The 13,342-nt window shown below is 40.4% G+C and overlaps 1 protein-coding gene across 1 annotated transcript in view; it reads left to right on the top strand.

Annotated features, from left to right (window-relative positions):
- The window catches only part of Lama2 (laminin subunit alpha 2), a 602,337-nt gene extending 591,422 nt beyond the window's left edge, over nt 1-10,915 (top strand). The window contains exons 59-63 of the mRNA XM_055599236.1: nt 259-414; nt 2,031-2,184; nt 4,559-4,689; nt 7,795-8,017; nt 10,566-10,915. Of these exons, the coding sequence (XP_055455211.1) occupies nt 259-414; nt 2,031-2,184; nt 4,559-4,689; nt 7,795-8,017; nt 10,566-10,723 (822 nt within the window). The 3' untranslated portion in view covers nt 10,724-10,915. The remainder of the gene's footprint in view (nt 1-258; nt 415-2,030; nt 2,185-4,558; nt 4,690-7,794; nt 8,018-10,565) is intronic.
- The last annotated feature ends 2,427 nt before the right edge of the window (nt 10,916-13,342 follow it).

Genomic DNA, 13,342 nt, shown 5'->3' with positions numbered 1-13,342 from the left:
GTATATATATATATATATATATATATATATATATATATATATATTCACTAAGCTATTTCTGGGATTTTATCTAAAACTTACTCAGAAAAAAAGAAGTATATTCAGAGACAGAATTTGATATGCTCTGTAAAACATACTTACTTTCCCTTGTATTAGCACATGGGTGATATCATTTTCTCTTGGAAATACCAGGGAAACTCTTTATGTCTTGTGGCTTTGTTCAAGATCGACATTAATGATGGCCCCTCCCTTTTGCAGATTAAGATCATGAGAGTGAAGCAAGAAGGAATTCTTTCCGTAGATGATGCCACCAACCAAACCATCAGTCCCAAGAAGGCTGACATCCTGGATGTTGTGGGGATTCTGTATGTTGGTGGGCTGCCAGTGAACTATACCACACGCAGAATTGGTCCAGTGAGTGTCTAATTCCTTGTTGACTATCTGGTAGAGTTAGGAACTTGTGCATTTGCATATATATTATACACATGTATATATATATATATATATATATATATATATATATATATATATAATTCTGAGGTTCCATGTTTCATGATTACTTACTTGTGTGTGGGGAAATTGTCATTTTAAAGAAATGTGGGAGGTCTTCTAGGTAGCCTTGACCATGAGAGATCATACCACAGAACACTAAAGTGGATCCTGATGTTTGAATATCTACTTAACTAAATATTCACACTAGGTGTATGACCCTAAGCAAATCATTTCACTTCTCTTTAAATGAACTCTTTCATTTCAAAATGTGGCATTGATAATACCAACAACAACAACAACAAAAAGCATTCTATAATGATGAAATGACATAATACATATTTAAGATGTCTGGGAAAGGACCAGCCCTATGAAAGGCTCTGACAGCAAGGAGGGTTAAAGTGGTGATATTCATGAATATCGGTCGTGATATTTATGTTATACTTCTAGAACCCTTAAGAGCTGTGGAATTTAAAGAGTGGGTACCAAATTTTGACTCTAAACTTAAAATCTTAACAATTGTACAAATTAATATTTACCAGTGAAGCTTTGTAATCTTGGCTCATGACCTGGTTTGCTTTGGAAACCCTATTTTGAGAAGCACATGGGATTGGAGATTTTAGTGACTGCATTACAGACAAGTGTGACAGACTTCTACACAAGAGTCGTTGGAGATCTGTTTATGCATAAAAGCCCAACACTATTACATTTATAATGTTCTGCGCCTGGTTCTCTCTCTCTCTTTTGCTCTCTCTCTTCCTCTCTCTGTCTTTGTGTGTGTGTGTGTGTGTGTGTGTGTGTGTGTGCGCACGTGTATGCATGTGTGTGTGTTGTGTGAATAATATAAATTACCCTTTTCATGACTATGGGAAGTGCTACCTACCTATCAAAACCAAGAGTCTGGAGTGACAGCAGCAAAAATGATCAACTTGAATTACTAAACCCAATATACAAGAGTAGAGCAGAGTATAGAATTAAGTTAGTTCTAAATTCTATCATCCCTAGAATATTCTATACAAAACTTTCAAGTTTTGTTTATATATTTTCTTAGGTGTAGGACCATTGCTTTCATTAGATTTTTGTTCCCAAGGAAGTAGAACTAATCCAAATTTAAATGTTTTTTTTTTAATTAGAAATTTAAACATAGAGCACAACAGAATACATTGATAGTAAGATTAACAAATTATCCATAGAAATATGAAATCAGGAATATAAAACACCAGTCAAAACTTACCATTCTCACATTAAGCTCACAGCTCTGGCAAAACAACAGGCACAAACTGTGACCCGGTCCTTAGAATATCAGGACATCATGGTCTTGGCTAGAAGCATCCCAGTGGACAAGCTTGATGTTGGATTTCTGTCCCTTGTGCTGTGAGGTCTAGGGTATAAAGGGGGTGATAGAGGTCCAGAGCCAGATAACTTTGAGGACTTTTCCAGGACAAAGGGCTAATGACAGTGTATAGCAACATAACATTACTACTCATAGAGGCAAAACATTGCTGATTTTGGTGTCTATTCTTTTTGACCTGACTGCTCAGGTAACCTATAGCCTGGATGGCTGCATTAGGAATCTTCACATGGAACAGGCCCCTGTTAATCTGGACCAACCGACTTCCAGCTTCCACGTCGGGACGTGCTTTGCAAATGCGCAAAAGGGGACTTACTTCGATGGAACTGGTTTTGCCAAAGCAGGTGACATATTTCGGCTCCTTCCATGCTGAATATTCACAATGTATAAACTCCAACTTCTTGCCTGTGCCAAAAAAATTAGTCGCCTGGGTCCTGAACCATTATTCTTCATACAAACCAAACATTAGTTTTATAACTAACAAAAAATACCTCTAAAACATTCACATATGGTTGGTGGGGACCGGGGCTGTAGTTCAATGGTAAAGCACATGCTCACATGGGTGGGGCTCTGGGTTCCGTCTCTAAAAGCCAACGCAAACCAACACCTACAACAAAATGTCACATGTGTGATTCTGATAAAAGCTTGTGTAAAACTTAAGTAAAGGTAAGAAAAGCTACGTGGAGAGAGGTTCTATTTCCTTTACTGTACATCAATGGCAGCAAAATGAATGTAGCTATGCAAGAAGGCTTTCATGTAATGTACTGCTTTCCAGTGTCCTCTGTGTAACTTTCTGGAGACAAGACACCATCTTCAATTCTTCTTTTAAAACTCCTCTCGGGGCTCCATTGTATCTCTCTCTCTCTCACGCACACAGGCACCGAGGTATCCAGTTGTTGTTGACATTAACGATAAATGTCTCTTTTGCCTGGCTTTAAGTATTAATTTCCAATATGTAGATCTGCATTATAGAAACTGAACATCACATTGTAAAGAAAAATGAGAAGTAATCTATATTTACATAAACCCCCTTACATTAGCTGCTACAAGAGAATATTCAGGACCGTGGGCTTCTCTGTCACATATATCTATTCATTAGAAAAAAAAAAAAAAAGGAACACATAATGTGTGAATGCTAATCAGAGGAAATGGGAAATAAGATGTAATTTCTGCCTAAATACTATAAAAGACTCGCAGTATTGTACAGATTTCCAAGAAAGATTAATTTGTTTGGGAATCAGAAAAGGTTTTCTGGAGAAACAGATATTTGAGCAAAGATTTATTATCTGATTTGAATACTTCCATACAAAGTTGTGCAAGTAGATATTAAAGTCCGCCAACTTGGCCTAGGGTGGAAACCCACCTCTGTAGAGGCAGAATTCTGAAAAACAAGGCATGTGTCAGATATGGTAACACTAGAGGATATGGAACCCAAAAGACATGTGCTGTGAACGTTAAGACTTTTCCCACGATCTCTGCAGAGTCACAGCTGGCTACCTTGCCCTTCTCTTAGCCAGTTTGGATACCAGGCTTCAACTTCTGTGGCTAATGGATTGACTTACCATCCACCCCCACTTGGTACTGGACCAAACTGGACAAAGAGAGAGAGAGAGAGAGAGAGAGAGAGAAAGAAATCACATCTCCAATTTCCAACAGCTCTTCCCATCCCTTTGGCTCACCGCACGATTCAATTTATGTAAGACTTGGGTGGTCAGAGCTACAGATTGCTGCTGTGGTAGAAACCACACAGGTTAAATGTAACGGGTTCAGCATCTCCGTTCTTAACGGCTGTCCAGCCACCCAGCTGCTGCACAGTAGCGCGGAGGCCTCCTCACTACTCCTTTTCCCAGTCGACGTGTCTTAAGTCATTTCTTTCCTCTCGTTACTTCTCTCTTGCTGTTTTATTTTCCAGAACAATTCTGCCCCTTCTACCCTTCACTTTAAATTTTTTGCTTTAAATGCACTCCTAGCTTTCACATGTAAATTCATCAAGATTCATGGGAGAAATAAACAAAGGGTAGCACACCATTAGTACCACCCTTCACTGGGGACAGTTGTGGCCACACCTGGTGTTTATGGCCTGCCCAGAAAACAGAAAGCACAGAAAACATTTTCTTGAGTAATTTCCTACTATCCTCCGGAGTTCGTGGAGTCTTAACTGTTCTTAGGAAATCATTTTATGCCTAAGTGAAGTGTCTTAAATTCTCATTTAAAGGCTAAATATGTTGATGAAGCAAATATTGAAGAGTCTAGAAAAGAGAATTAGCTGGACTAAATAGTAAAGATTATATCCTTGAGTCATGCCATAAAAAAAACTATATTTGCAACTTTTCTCTTCATATAATAAAATATTTAGGACTGTTTGAACGCTCTCCAATCACAGTAGTGCAATTTAGAGTGTCTCAATAAAATTTTACTGAATAATCATTGCAATGGTTTACTTAACCCAGCAGACTTTGGAAATACTCAGACCTGGCCTCAACAGTCTTTGATTCGATCTTACTGTGTGCTCATCCACTTGGCTAGTCAATGATTAAACCCCACTATGTGTGAGATTCTTAGGCAGTTCCAAGAGTAAAATTCTGAGGAGAATAATTAATGTCCTGGCCTCTCACATCAGGAACCAAGAAAATCAGAGAGAGCTGTAAAGCACATTGCTGGCGAAGCCACAGATAAGAATTAATTTGACCTAAACTCTTAACTATTTTTATTTCCCAGTTGGTGGTTTCAAAGTGGGATTGGACCTTCTTGTAGAATTTGAATTCCGTACCACAAGGCCCACCGGAGTTCTCCTGGGGGTCAGCAGTCAGAAAATGGATGGAATGGGCATTGAAATGATTGATGAGAAGGTGAGTGTCTGCCGCCCAAACACGCATTCTCTCCCAACACTGGTGTTCCCTCTCAGAGCTTTGGTTTGAGGGCTTGCTGGTTCCATCACTGCAAGAAACTACTGCACCACAACTGTGCTGAGCAATCATGGACCAAGTGTTTTCAGATGCCCAGCTTTTTAATGTGATGCTCCTAGTCTACAGTGCTACTGGTTCAATGGGAAGAGAGAAGACTCAAGTAGACGGAAATCAGCCTGCCTTTTACAACACATAAGCATCACCCCTATGTCTCTGACACCAGTAACGTCCCAGTTCCCAGCTTTCCCTCACAAGCACTAGATGCTTGTCCCCAGAAGCAAACTTTTACAAGTACTACCAGTTAGTTGTACAACCAATAACCTAATCATAAATACCTCCTTATCCCAGGGTTCGGAGGGGCCTGTGGAGACTGAAGCACCAACCCCGGTCCATGCATAGACTGGACCTAGGTCCCCTCCACAGATATAGCAGATGGGCAGCTCAGGGCTCATGTGGGTCCCCTAGTAAAAGGAGCTGGGCTGTCTCTGACATGGACTCTGTTGCCTGATTTTGGCCTCAGGGTCAGAGGATGAGGTCAGCCTGCTGGGACTTAATGAACTGGGGTGGGAAGGGAGCTCTCCTTTTCTGAGAAATAGGGGAGGAGGAATAAGGAAAGAGGGTGGGTGGGTAGGTGGTACCTGGAGGAGAGTAGCGAGGGGGCTTTGAGAGGGATATAAAGTGAATAAATAATTTAATTAATATTTTAATTAATATTAAAATATTTTAATATTTTAATTAATAATAAAATCCATGACTGCCTGTGGTCAGCAGGTTGCTGAGCTAATGATGTGTTTTGCAATGTAGAGAGCAGATAAAAAGAGGAGAGTAGATGCCAGTGTTTCAGATGCAGCTAAGGAAGGAAGGTCGCAGGTGCATGTGCACATGAGACCCGACAGGTTAGGGACAGGAGAAGGGGAGGAGGACCTCCCCTATCAGTGGACTAGTGGAGGCCATAAGGGGAGAAGACTGACAGAGGGTGGGAATGGGAGGAGGCTAGGGAGGGGGCTACAGCTGGGATACAAAGTGAATGAAGTGTAATAAATAATTAAAAAATTAAAACGAGGAGAGTAAGGGAGAAACTTTACCAATTTTCTAAGCGGCTCAAACATAAGGATTGTACTTTCTCTGTGCGGGCTCCCACCTGGGCATGCTGGTGCTGGCGCTGCCTAGGAAACAGGGCTGGGTCATGTAAAACATGCCTTCCTTGCGCCTCTCTCCTTGTTTCTCAAACCATCCCTCAAACAACATAGAAATATCCAGGTGTTTATAAGAAAAAAAGCATAAACAAATGAACAGATAGGCAAAATTTCCTAGTTTTGTCGAATTTTCAAAGCCTACATCTATTACATCTTTTCCAAGCTTTCTCGCTTGCTTGTGACGTTTTTCATGTTTCCATGTCACTATGTCATGTGATTTCTTACCAGGCTCTTCATAGATGCAAAATGTCATTTTTACAAACTCCCCTCAGTGTCTAACACTCTAATATTTATATTACTATACACTTTGCAAACTTTTCACCTAACCTTATTAATCTTTTCTTAAACAAAATATTTCTTTCGTCTACCTTATCAAGTGCATTGCCAAGCTGACTAATGTTCTTAATATTTCAGAGTGTTTCTTTTCTTCATCAGCTTCAAAAGAATTCTGATGTCTCAAATTTCAGGGGCCTTGCCATGTTACTAAAAACAGATTTTTCTTATTTAAACAAGAACTTCTAATCAAGTTCTTTCTTGTTGGAAATTTAACTGGCCTTCTGGCTTGGGTCTTTGGCACCTGTGACATGAAACTTGCCCCAAAATGTAATTTGTGTAACTCTCAATCCTGTATATAAAATAAAAACCACGAAGGAGAAAGAAAACACAATTAAAAATCAAAAGCTTAAACTTATAAACAATACTTTAAAGTCTATTTATAAGGCAATTAATAAGTTACTTGAAGCAGTGTCTCCTGAGAAAGTTTTGTGAGGTTTGCCAAGGACCCTCCAACTCTAAAAATATTATGTTGCTGTAAATTTTGGTGGCTGTTTTTTTTTTTTTTTTATTGCGGGACTTCAGAGTTTTTCTGAAGGAAGAAACAACAGCACACCCACTGAACAGTTAACACAGACAATGTCCAAGAGCAACGAACATGGTTTATCACTGAGTCCCACTGCTGAATTTATTTTCTCCAGTTCTGGAATTCTCCAGGTTAAATTTTTCACCTAACCTTATTAATCTTTTCTTAAACAAAATATTTCTTTTGTCTACCTTATCAAGTGCATTGCCAAGCTGACTAATTTTCCACATTGGTTACTAAAGAGCTTATATCCATATTACAATAAAACCCAGGCAATAAATCTGTATGAAAGAGTCATCACATTCAAATTTGCATTTCAGCTTTTCTCTAGGTGTTGCGTTTGTGTATGTGTGTGAATGTGCATGTGAATGAAGGTATGTGGGTGTACATACAAACAGTGATGGCCGGAAGACTGTGCGCTGCTCTCCCGAGGAGCTAGCCATCTTGCTGTTTGAGATACTATCTGTTGCTGGCTCGGACCACACCAAGCATTACAAGCTGGCTGGCCAGGGAGCTCCAGTCTGCTTCTTTTGTGCAGAGATCATGAATCCATGATTGCCACATCTGCATTTTCCACAGGGGTTCTGGGGAACAAATTAAGAGCTCTACTTCAACTGTGCCCCCCCCCTTTTATTTTCTGTCCTGTGATGCTGACATTTCCCACAAAGAAAAGGTGATCTAAAGTGCACCTTCCTTGCTTTCCTCTCCTTCCCTTCTTCCTCACACCTTCAGAGGAAAACATACAAAAACTCAGGGGCCAGGGTGAGCACGTGAATAAATAAGCAGAACCGAATCCTTAGGTGAACTAAATAGTTTAAAGTGCATATCAAGCTCTTTACTAGGTGAGCTATTTCTCCAGACCCAACTTCCGTCCAGGCTTTTTTCTTTAAAGCTAAGTTGTTCCCAGTTGTAGTCACTTCAAACTCTAACTTTCACTGTGTGGAGACCCCTCTGGGGAAGCCACCTGTGACAGCTTTTTTTCCTACTTTCCAGCTTATGTTCCACGTGGATAACGGAGCTGGCCGATTCACTGCAGTCTATGATGCAAGGATCCCAGGCCACATGTGTAACGGACAGTGGCATAAAGTCACTGCCAAGAAGATCAAAAACCGTCTCGAGCTCATGGTAGATGGGAGCCAGGTGGATGCCGAGAGCCCAAACTCGGCATCGACATCAGCTGATACGAACGACCCTGTTTTTGTTGGCGGTTTCCCGGGTGAGTGCTGGCTTGCGCCAGCGAGCATGTCCTTTGCTCCCTATGTTTGTGGTTTTTCAACATTTATGTTTGTATAGCTGTGTCCAGGAATGTGTACTTAAGGGTCCAAGCTTTAGAATCTCCTCCCATAAATAACACTTGGCCTGAAGTTTCCAGTCTGTAAAGTGAGAGGACTGTTGATTTAAACCACATGGGACTGAGATTTTCATCATCACCCCAAAGTTTTACCCAAGGAAAGGCTAAAGCTAAAGGAAATGAATTTGCCTTATAAAAGATATGAAGCATTTAACAGCAGCTGAGGCCAGAATTGTGAGGGTCTACCCCTCCCCATCCTGGCTTTAAAATTAATGTGTCAGAGGAATCATAAAATGCTGTCAAACTTACTTCCTCCAGTCCTGGAATTCTCCAGTTTGAGTGTAGCTAATTTTCCACATAGGTTATTAAAGAGTTTATATTTATGTTACAAAGAAACCCAAGCAATAAATCTCTTTCACAAAATTCTTCAGCATGTTCAACACAGCATGTGAACTGCAGTGACCTAAAGAGCCTGTGAGCAGGGCTGGCTACCTAAGCCATGACTCCACTGCTTCTTCATGAGCACTGGAATGACACAGACACCTGCAGTGAGCTTTCATCACTTTGGAAGAAAAATCTGTGTCATTTCTTCTTACACAAATCCCTTCTCCCTGGGAAACAAGAATAACGCTCAGTATTCAGTACAGGCTAACAGAACAAAGGATATAAAAGAGACTGATGGAGTTTCCTTCCTGACTTTAGGCTTTTCTTTTTTTTAACTTTATTTTATGTGCATGGGTGTTTTGCCTGCAGGTGTGGTCTGTGGACCATGCCTGGATCACGTGAAAAGGCAGAAGGCAGCATTAGATACCCTAGAACTGGAATCAGAGATAGTTGGAGGCTACTATGTGGGTGTTGGGAATTGAACCCTGGTCCTACTGGAAGATCAGCCTGTGCTCTTAACAACTGAGCCATCTCTTCAAGTCCTGCTTTTGGTTTCCCAAAAAATACACTCTTTGGCGTTTTCCTTTTAAACGTTAACAAACTTGTCGTTGAGCCACAAAAATAAGCACTGCTTCAGTCTTGAACAAACCCATAATATTTTGAGGGAGACAGTGTACCAACAGCCTACAAAACAAGATCCTCCCAAGGACCTCGTAGGCTTGAGGAGAGAAGGATGTAGTTTTACTGCTTTTGTTGGTAGCATGAACGCTGGAGAATGGAGCCTAAAAACATGGCACACCAAAGTCTCATGCTGTAGCCAACTGTATTCAGAGGACCAGACTATTTTTACTCTGAAGGTTAAGAAGAATCACATGAGTAGGATATTCAATCAAAAAGACAAGCCACACATGGTAAAAACATGTTTTTCCAAACAGGTATATAAGGGATAGTTTAAACATTTAATTGAATAACATCAGGAGGCAATAATGAATAATCTAAAGTAAACTCTCTCCTGTCCACTATACCTGGGAGGAGGATAAAAACACATTCCAAGAACAATTCTATGTTTTGAAGAAACTGAGGCACAGACACTTGTCTTGTTTTCTCAGAGTGTTCTCACAAACACTCAAAACTCTACTCAAACTGTGCTATTCCTACAGAACATTTGGGGGTTCTATTTTTGCAATATTAGAAAATGATAGATTCACCTTTAGAAGTTTATACCCTGATTCAATATTAGAAGTGTTTTATAAATTTCTTTGCTTCATTAAATACATTTGTATAAGATTTATTAGGGAGGTGATTGTTTATATATTTCCTTATTTATTACAGTTTTTGAAGCAGGTTCTCACTGTGTAGCCCAGACTAGCCTAGACCTTGTGGCCTTCCTTTCCTGTGATGCTAGTGTTATAGGCATATACCATCAGACTTAGCTATAATTGGGTAGTTTGGTTTTGTAACTTTAAGTGAGTTCTTACCAAACCAAAATACATCTTAATATGCATGATTTTAGAAGTTTCTACACCTTATAATGTAACTATTGAGAAGGTGATTAATTCTCTACAAATCTGTTAGCAAGCTTCCAAACACAATCACGGTTTACACTGGACAGTGTTCCGACTTAAGCTCAAGGTGTGTCTTGACTAGGAAGTGTGCTGGTAAACATTTTGATGAGGTGGCATTTCAAAAGTGAAGCCGCACTGATTGGCCTGCTCTTTGATCACCTCCCCCTGAGGGGGGAGCAGCCTTACCAGGCCACAGAAGAGGACAATGCAGCCACTCCAGATGTGATCTAATAGACTAACATAAGAAGGAAGGAGAGGGGGACCTCCGCTATCAGTGGACTTGGGGAGGGGCATGCGTGAAGAAGGGGGAGGGAAGGTGGGATTAGGAGGGGAGGAGGGAGGGGTTTATGGGGGGGATACAAAGTGAATAAAGTGTAATTAATAAAAAAAAAAGTGAAGCCAGGAGAGCTGGGACTCACCCGGTGGTAGAGTGCTTGCCCAGCATGCCCAAAGCTTCTGGGCTGGATCTCCAGCGTTCGTAAGGAAGAAAGACAGAACTGAACTCTCTTGTTGTGTCTTTTCAGATGGCCTCAATCAGTTTGGCCTGACCACCAGCGTTAGGTTCCGAGGCTGCATCCGATCTCTGAGGCTCACCAAAGGCACAGGCAAGCCCCTGGAGGTTGATTTTGCCAAGGCCCTGGAACTGAGGGGTGTTCAACCTGTGTCCTGCCCAGCTACCTAATGAAGAGAAGCTCAAGCTTAAGGAGGCTCCATCAAAACAAGTGTACCCAGTTAAACAATATACCTTCCTATGCATATTAATAAAGCTAATGTGTGCATATACATAGAATTCTTTCTGTATTGTATCAGGCCGTGATAATTCAGACCACAGATTGCATTTTAATTCAAGTTCTCTTTCGAGCTTATGATTATTAAACCAATTACTTCATTCTAAATAATTGCATGTTTTGTATGATTTTAAGATGAAAGGTAACTGACCATAAAATGAATTTGCAAATTACCCTGAAGTCATCATGAAACAAAGAAAGAAAGAAAGAAAGAAAGAAAGAAAGAAAGAAAGAAAGAAAGAAAGAAAGAAAGAAAGAAAGAAAAGAAAGCTCATGTAATGCACGGAGGCAACTTTTTAAAATAGACAACGTCTATGAATAACTTTGTCATCCTCTTCCATGTATGTTGCCTTTGGCTTTATGTTCAAGCCAGTGAGACAAAATGGATTTTGCCCTTGTGATGGCGAGGCAATCAAGTTCTTCAGTCCCCATGTTTGCAAAAGCGTTAGCGAATCATTTCCCTAATCCAACTTCATTATTAGAGCATTTAACTAGCCTTATAAATGAAGATCTTTTCATGCTGAAGGTTGGTAGTAGAGACCAGATTCAGGCCAGAGAGCTTAATTACTTGATTTTCTTGTTTGATAATGATTTATAGGCTTCGAGAAGAAGCCAGGGCCAAGCTGCCGAATGACAATGAAGCTCACAGCCCTGCTACTGTATGAAGACTGTGGATTCCAGGTTTACAAGAGGGAGTCACAGCCTATACTCAGATGGAGATAAAGCATTCTGAAAGGCATTTGTTTTGTCAGGAGACAACCCATCAGAAACCTCAGAGACATTTCTGCTCCAACCTTCCTGAGATATAGTCTGACCTAACAAATTCATCTCCTACTGGGGGGCGGGGGGATCTGCTTCTCTTTTTCCTTTCTGTTCAGTCATCTTCAAAGGGGTGTGGGAACCAAGACCAGCCTGGATTTTATTCATCAATTTAAAAGGAAACATTACATTTCCCACTTTTAGAAAAGTTTTGAGTTAATGATTCAGAACATATAAAATAGTGGTTCTCACCCTTTCTAATGTTGCAACCTTTAAATATAGTTCCTCATGCTGAGATGACCCCCCAGCCATAAAAGGATTTTTATTGCTACTTCATAACTGTAATTTTGCTACTGTTATGAATCATTATGTAAATATCTGATATGCAGGATATGTGATATGAAATCCTATCAGTGGGCCATTTCGCCCCAAAAGGGTTGAGAATAGGAAACTTGCCTCATTATAGAAATCTGAGCACCAAGAGAGTAATCTGCTGTGACAGTGTTTTCTGCTATTCGCATCACTGTGATGGCAAATGTACATTTAGCCTTTCACTATTAGCCAGTTGCTCTGTACAGTGTGTCCAAAGGGATTCTCAACCTAAGATCAGGTTTTAAAGCTATTTTCTGGGATATTTAAAAGAAAAAAAAACAAAAACAAAAAAACAGTTGTCAGGTACAGCAGTTCTGGTTTGGTCTAGACAGGAGGGTTTTTAGAATCTTTCCCAGGAAGAAAATCACTGTTCATAAGAAAACATTGTCCACATGCCAGCTGAGTTTTATAGTCACTTGAAATTCCTACTATTATAATGGCCTTGGTTATTTCCAAACACACACACACACACACACACACACACACAAACACACCCTATATTGAATCTAGTTGCTTCTTAATTAGCCTTTAAAGCCATTAAACTATTTGAAATCCAATATGTCTCGAAAAGGCAACAATTACTTCTGCAGCCAACCTTGACATAAATTATTGGGTTTATTCTGGATATTAAGTGAGATAAACATGCAGAAAGATGCTTTTCTTCAAATTAAAAATAAAGCCCCTTTCCCTCAAGTTCTGCTCAAAATGATACATAAATTTGAAAGCCATCGCGGCGTGACTGACCCTCCTCCTGAGAGTCAGTTCTAGATAAGTGCTTTGGGAGGGGAGGGTTCGGGGAGCCCTTGAGATGAACGCAGTACCTCCCGACTCCAGACAGACATTAAAAATGACTTGGGCGCATAAACAAAGAAATTATACGCATTTTGATCTAGAGTAAGGTTCTTGCACACACATGCACACCCCCCCCCACAGTCTCCAAGTGAGTCTAACGTATGACGGAGACTAAACCCTCCAAGTCCCAAGCTGCCTCCATATCTTACTGGCAGGTGCTACAGAGCAGCCTGAAGTAGGACAGTGTGCTTAAACTTCCACGTTAGTAGAATTTCCCAACATGGCTCCAGAAGCGTAGCTTCGAGGTTAGAAGTCGGTCTATTCATCTTTGGCTAGACTTCTCTCATCTGAAGAATAGCTACACTGAAGGGAGTACCCATAACTCAACATGAACGGAGCTTATCGAGACTATAAAATCAAAACAAGTTTTGTGAAAGGCGGAGGTTTCTTCAGTGTACTCTAATTGCCCACCTCAAACATTAAATTAACTTTTATCTTACAATAAGTTAAATTTTTTTTCAGTCAGCCCTTCTCAGCCATTTCCCCACCTCCTGTCACATGTGGCAATCACAGACAAAGCAGCATAATTT

Source organism: Psammomys obesus, unplaced genomic scaffold (genome assembly GCF_907164565.1).
Source record: "Psammomys obesus unplaced genomic scaffold, mPsaObe1.curated_primary_1811, whole genome shotgun sequence".
Classification (NCBI taxonomy): domain Eukaryota; kingdom Metazoa; phylum Chordata; class Mammalia; order Rodentia; family Muridae; genus Psammomys; species Psammomys obesus.
The sequence above is the reverse complement of the archived record's forward strand: the minus strand, read 5'-3'. Positions and strand labels throughout refer to the sequence as shown.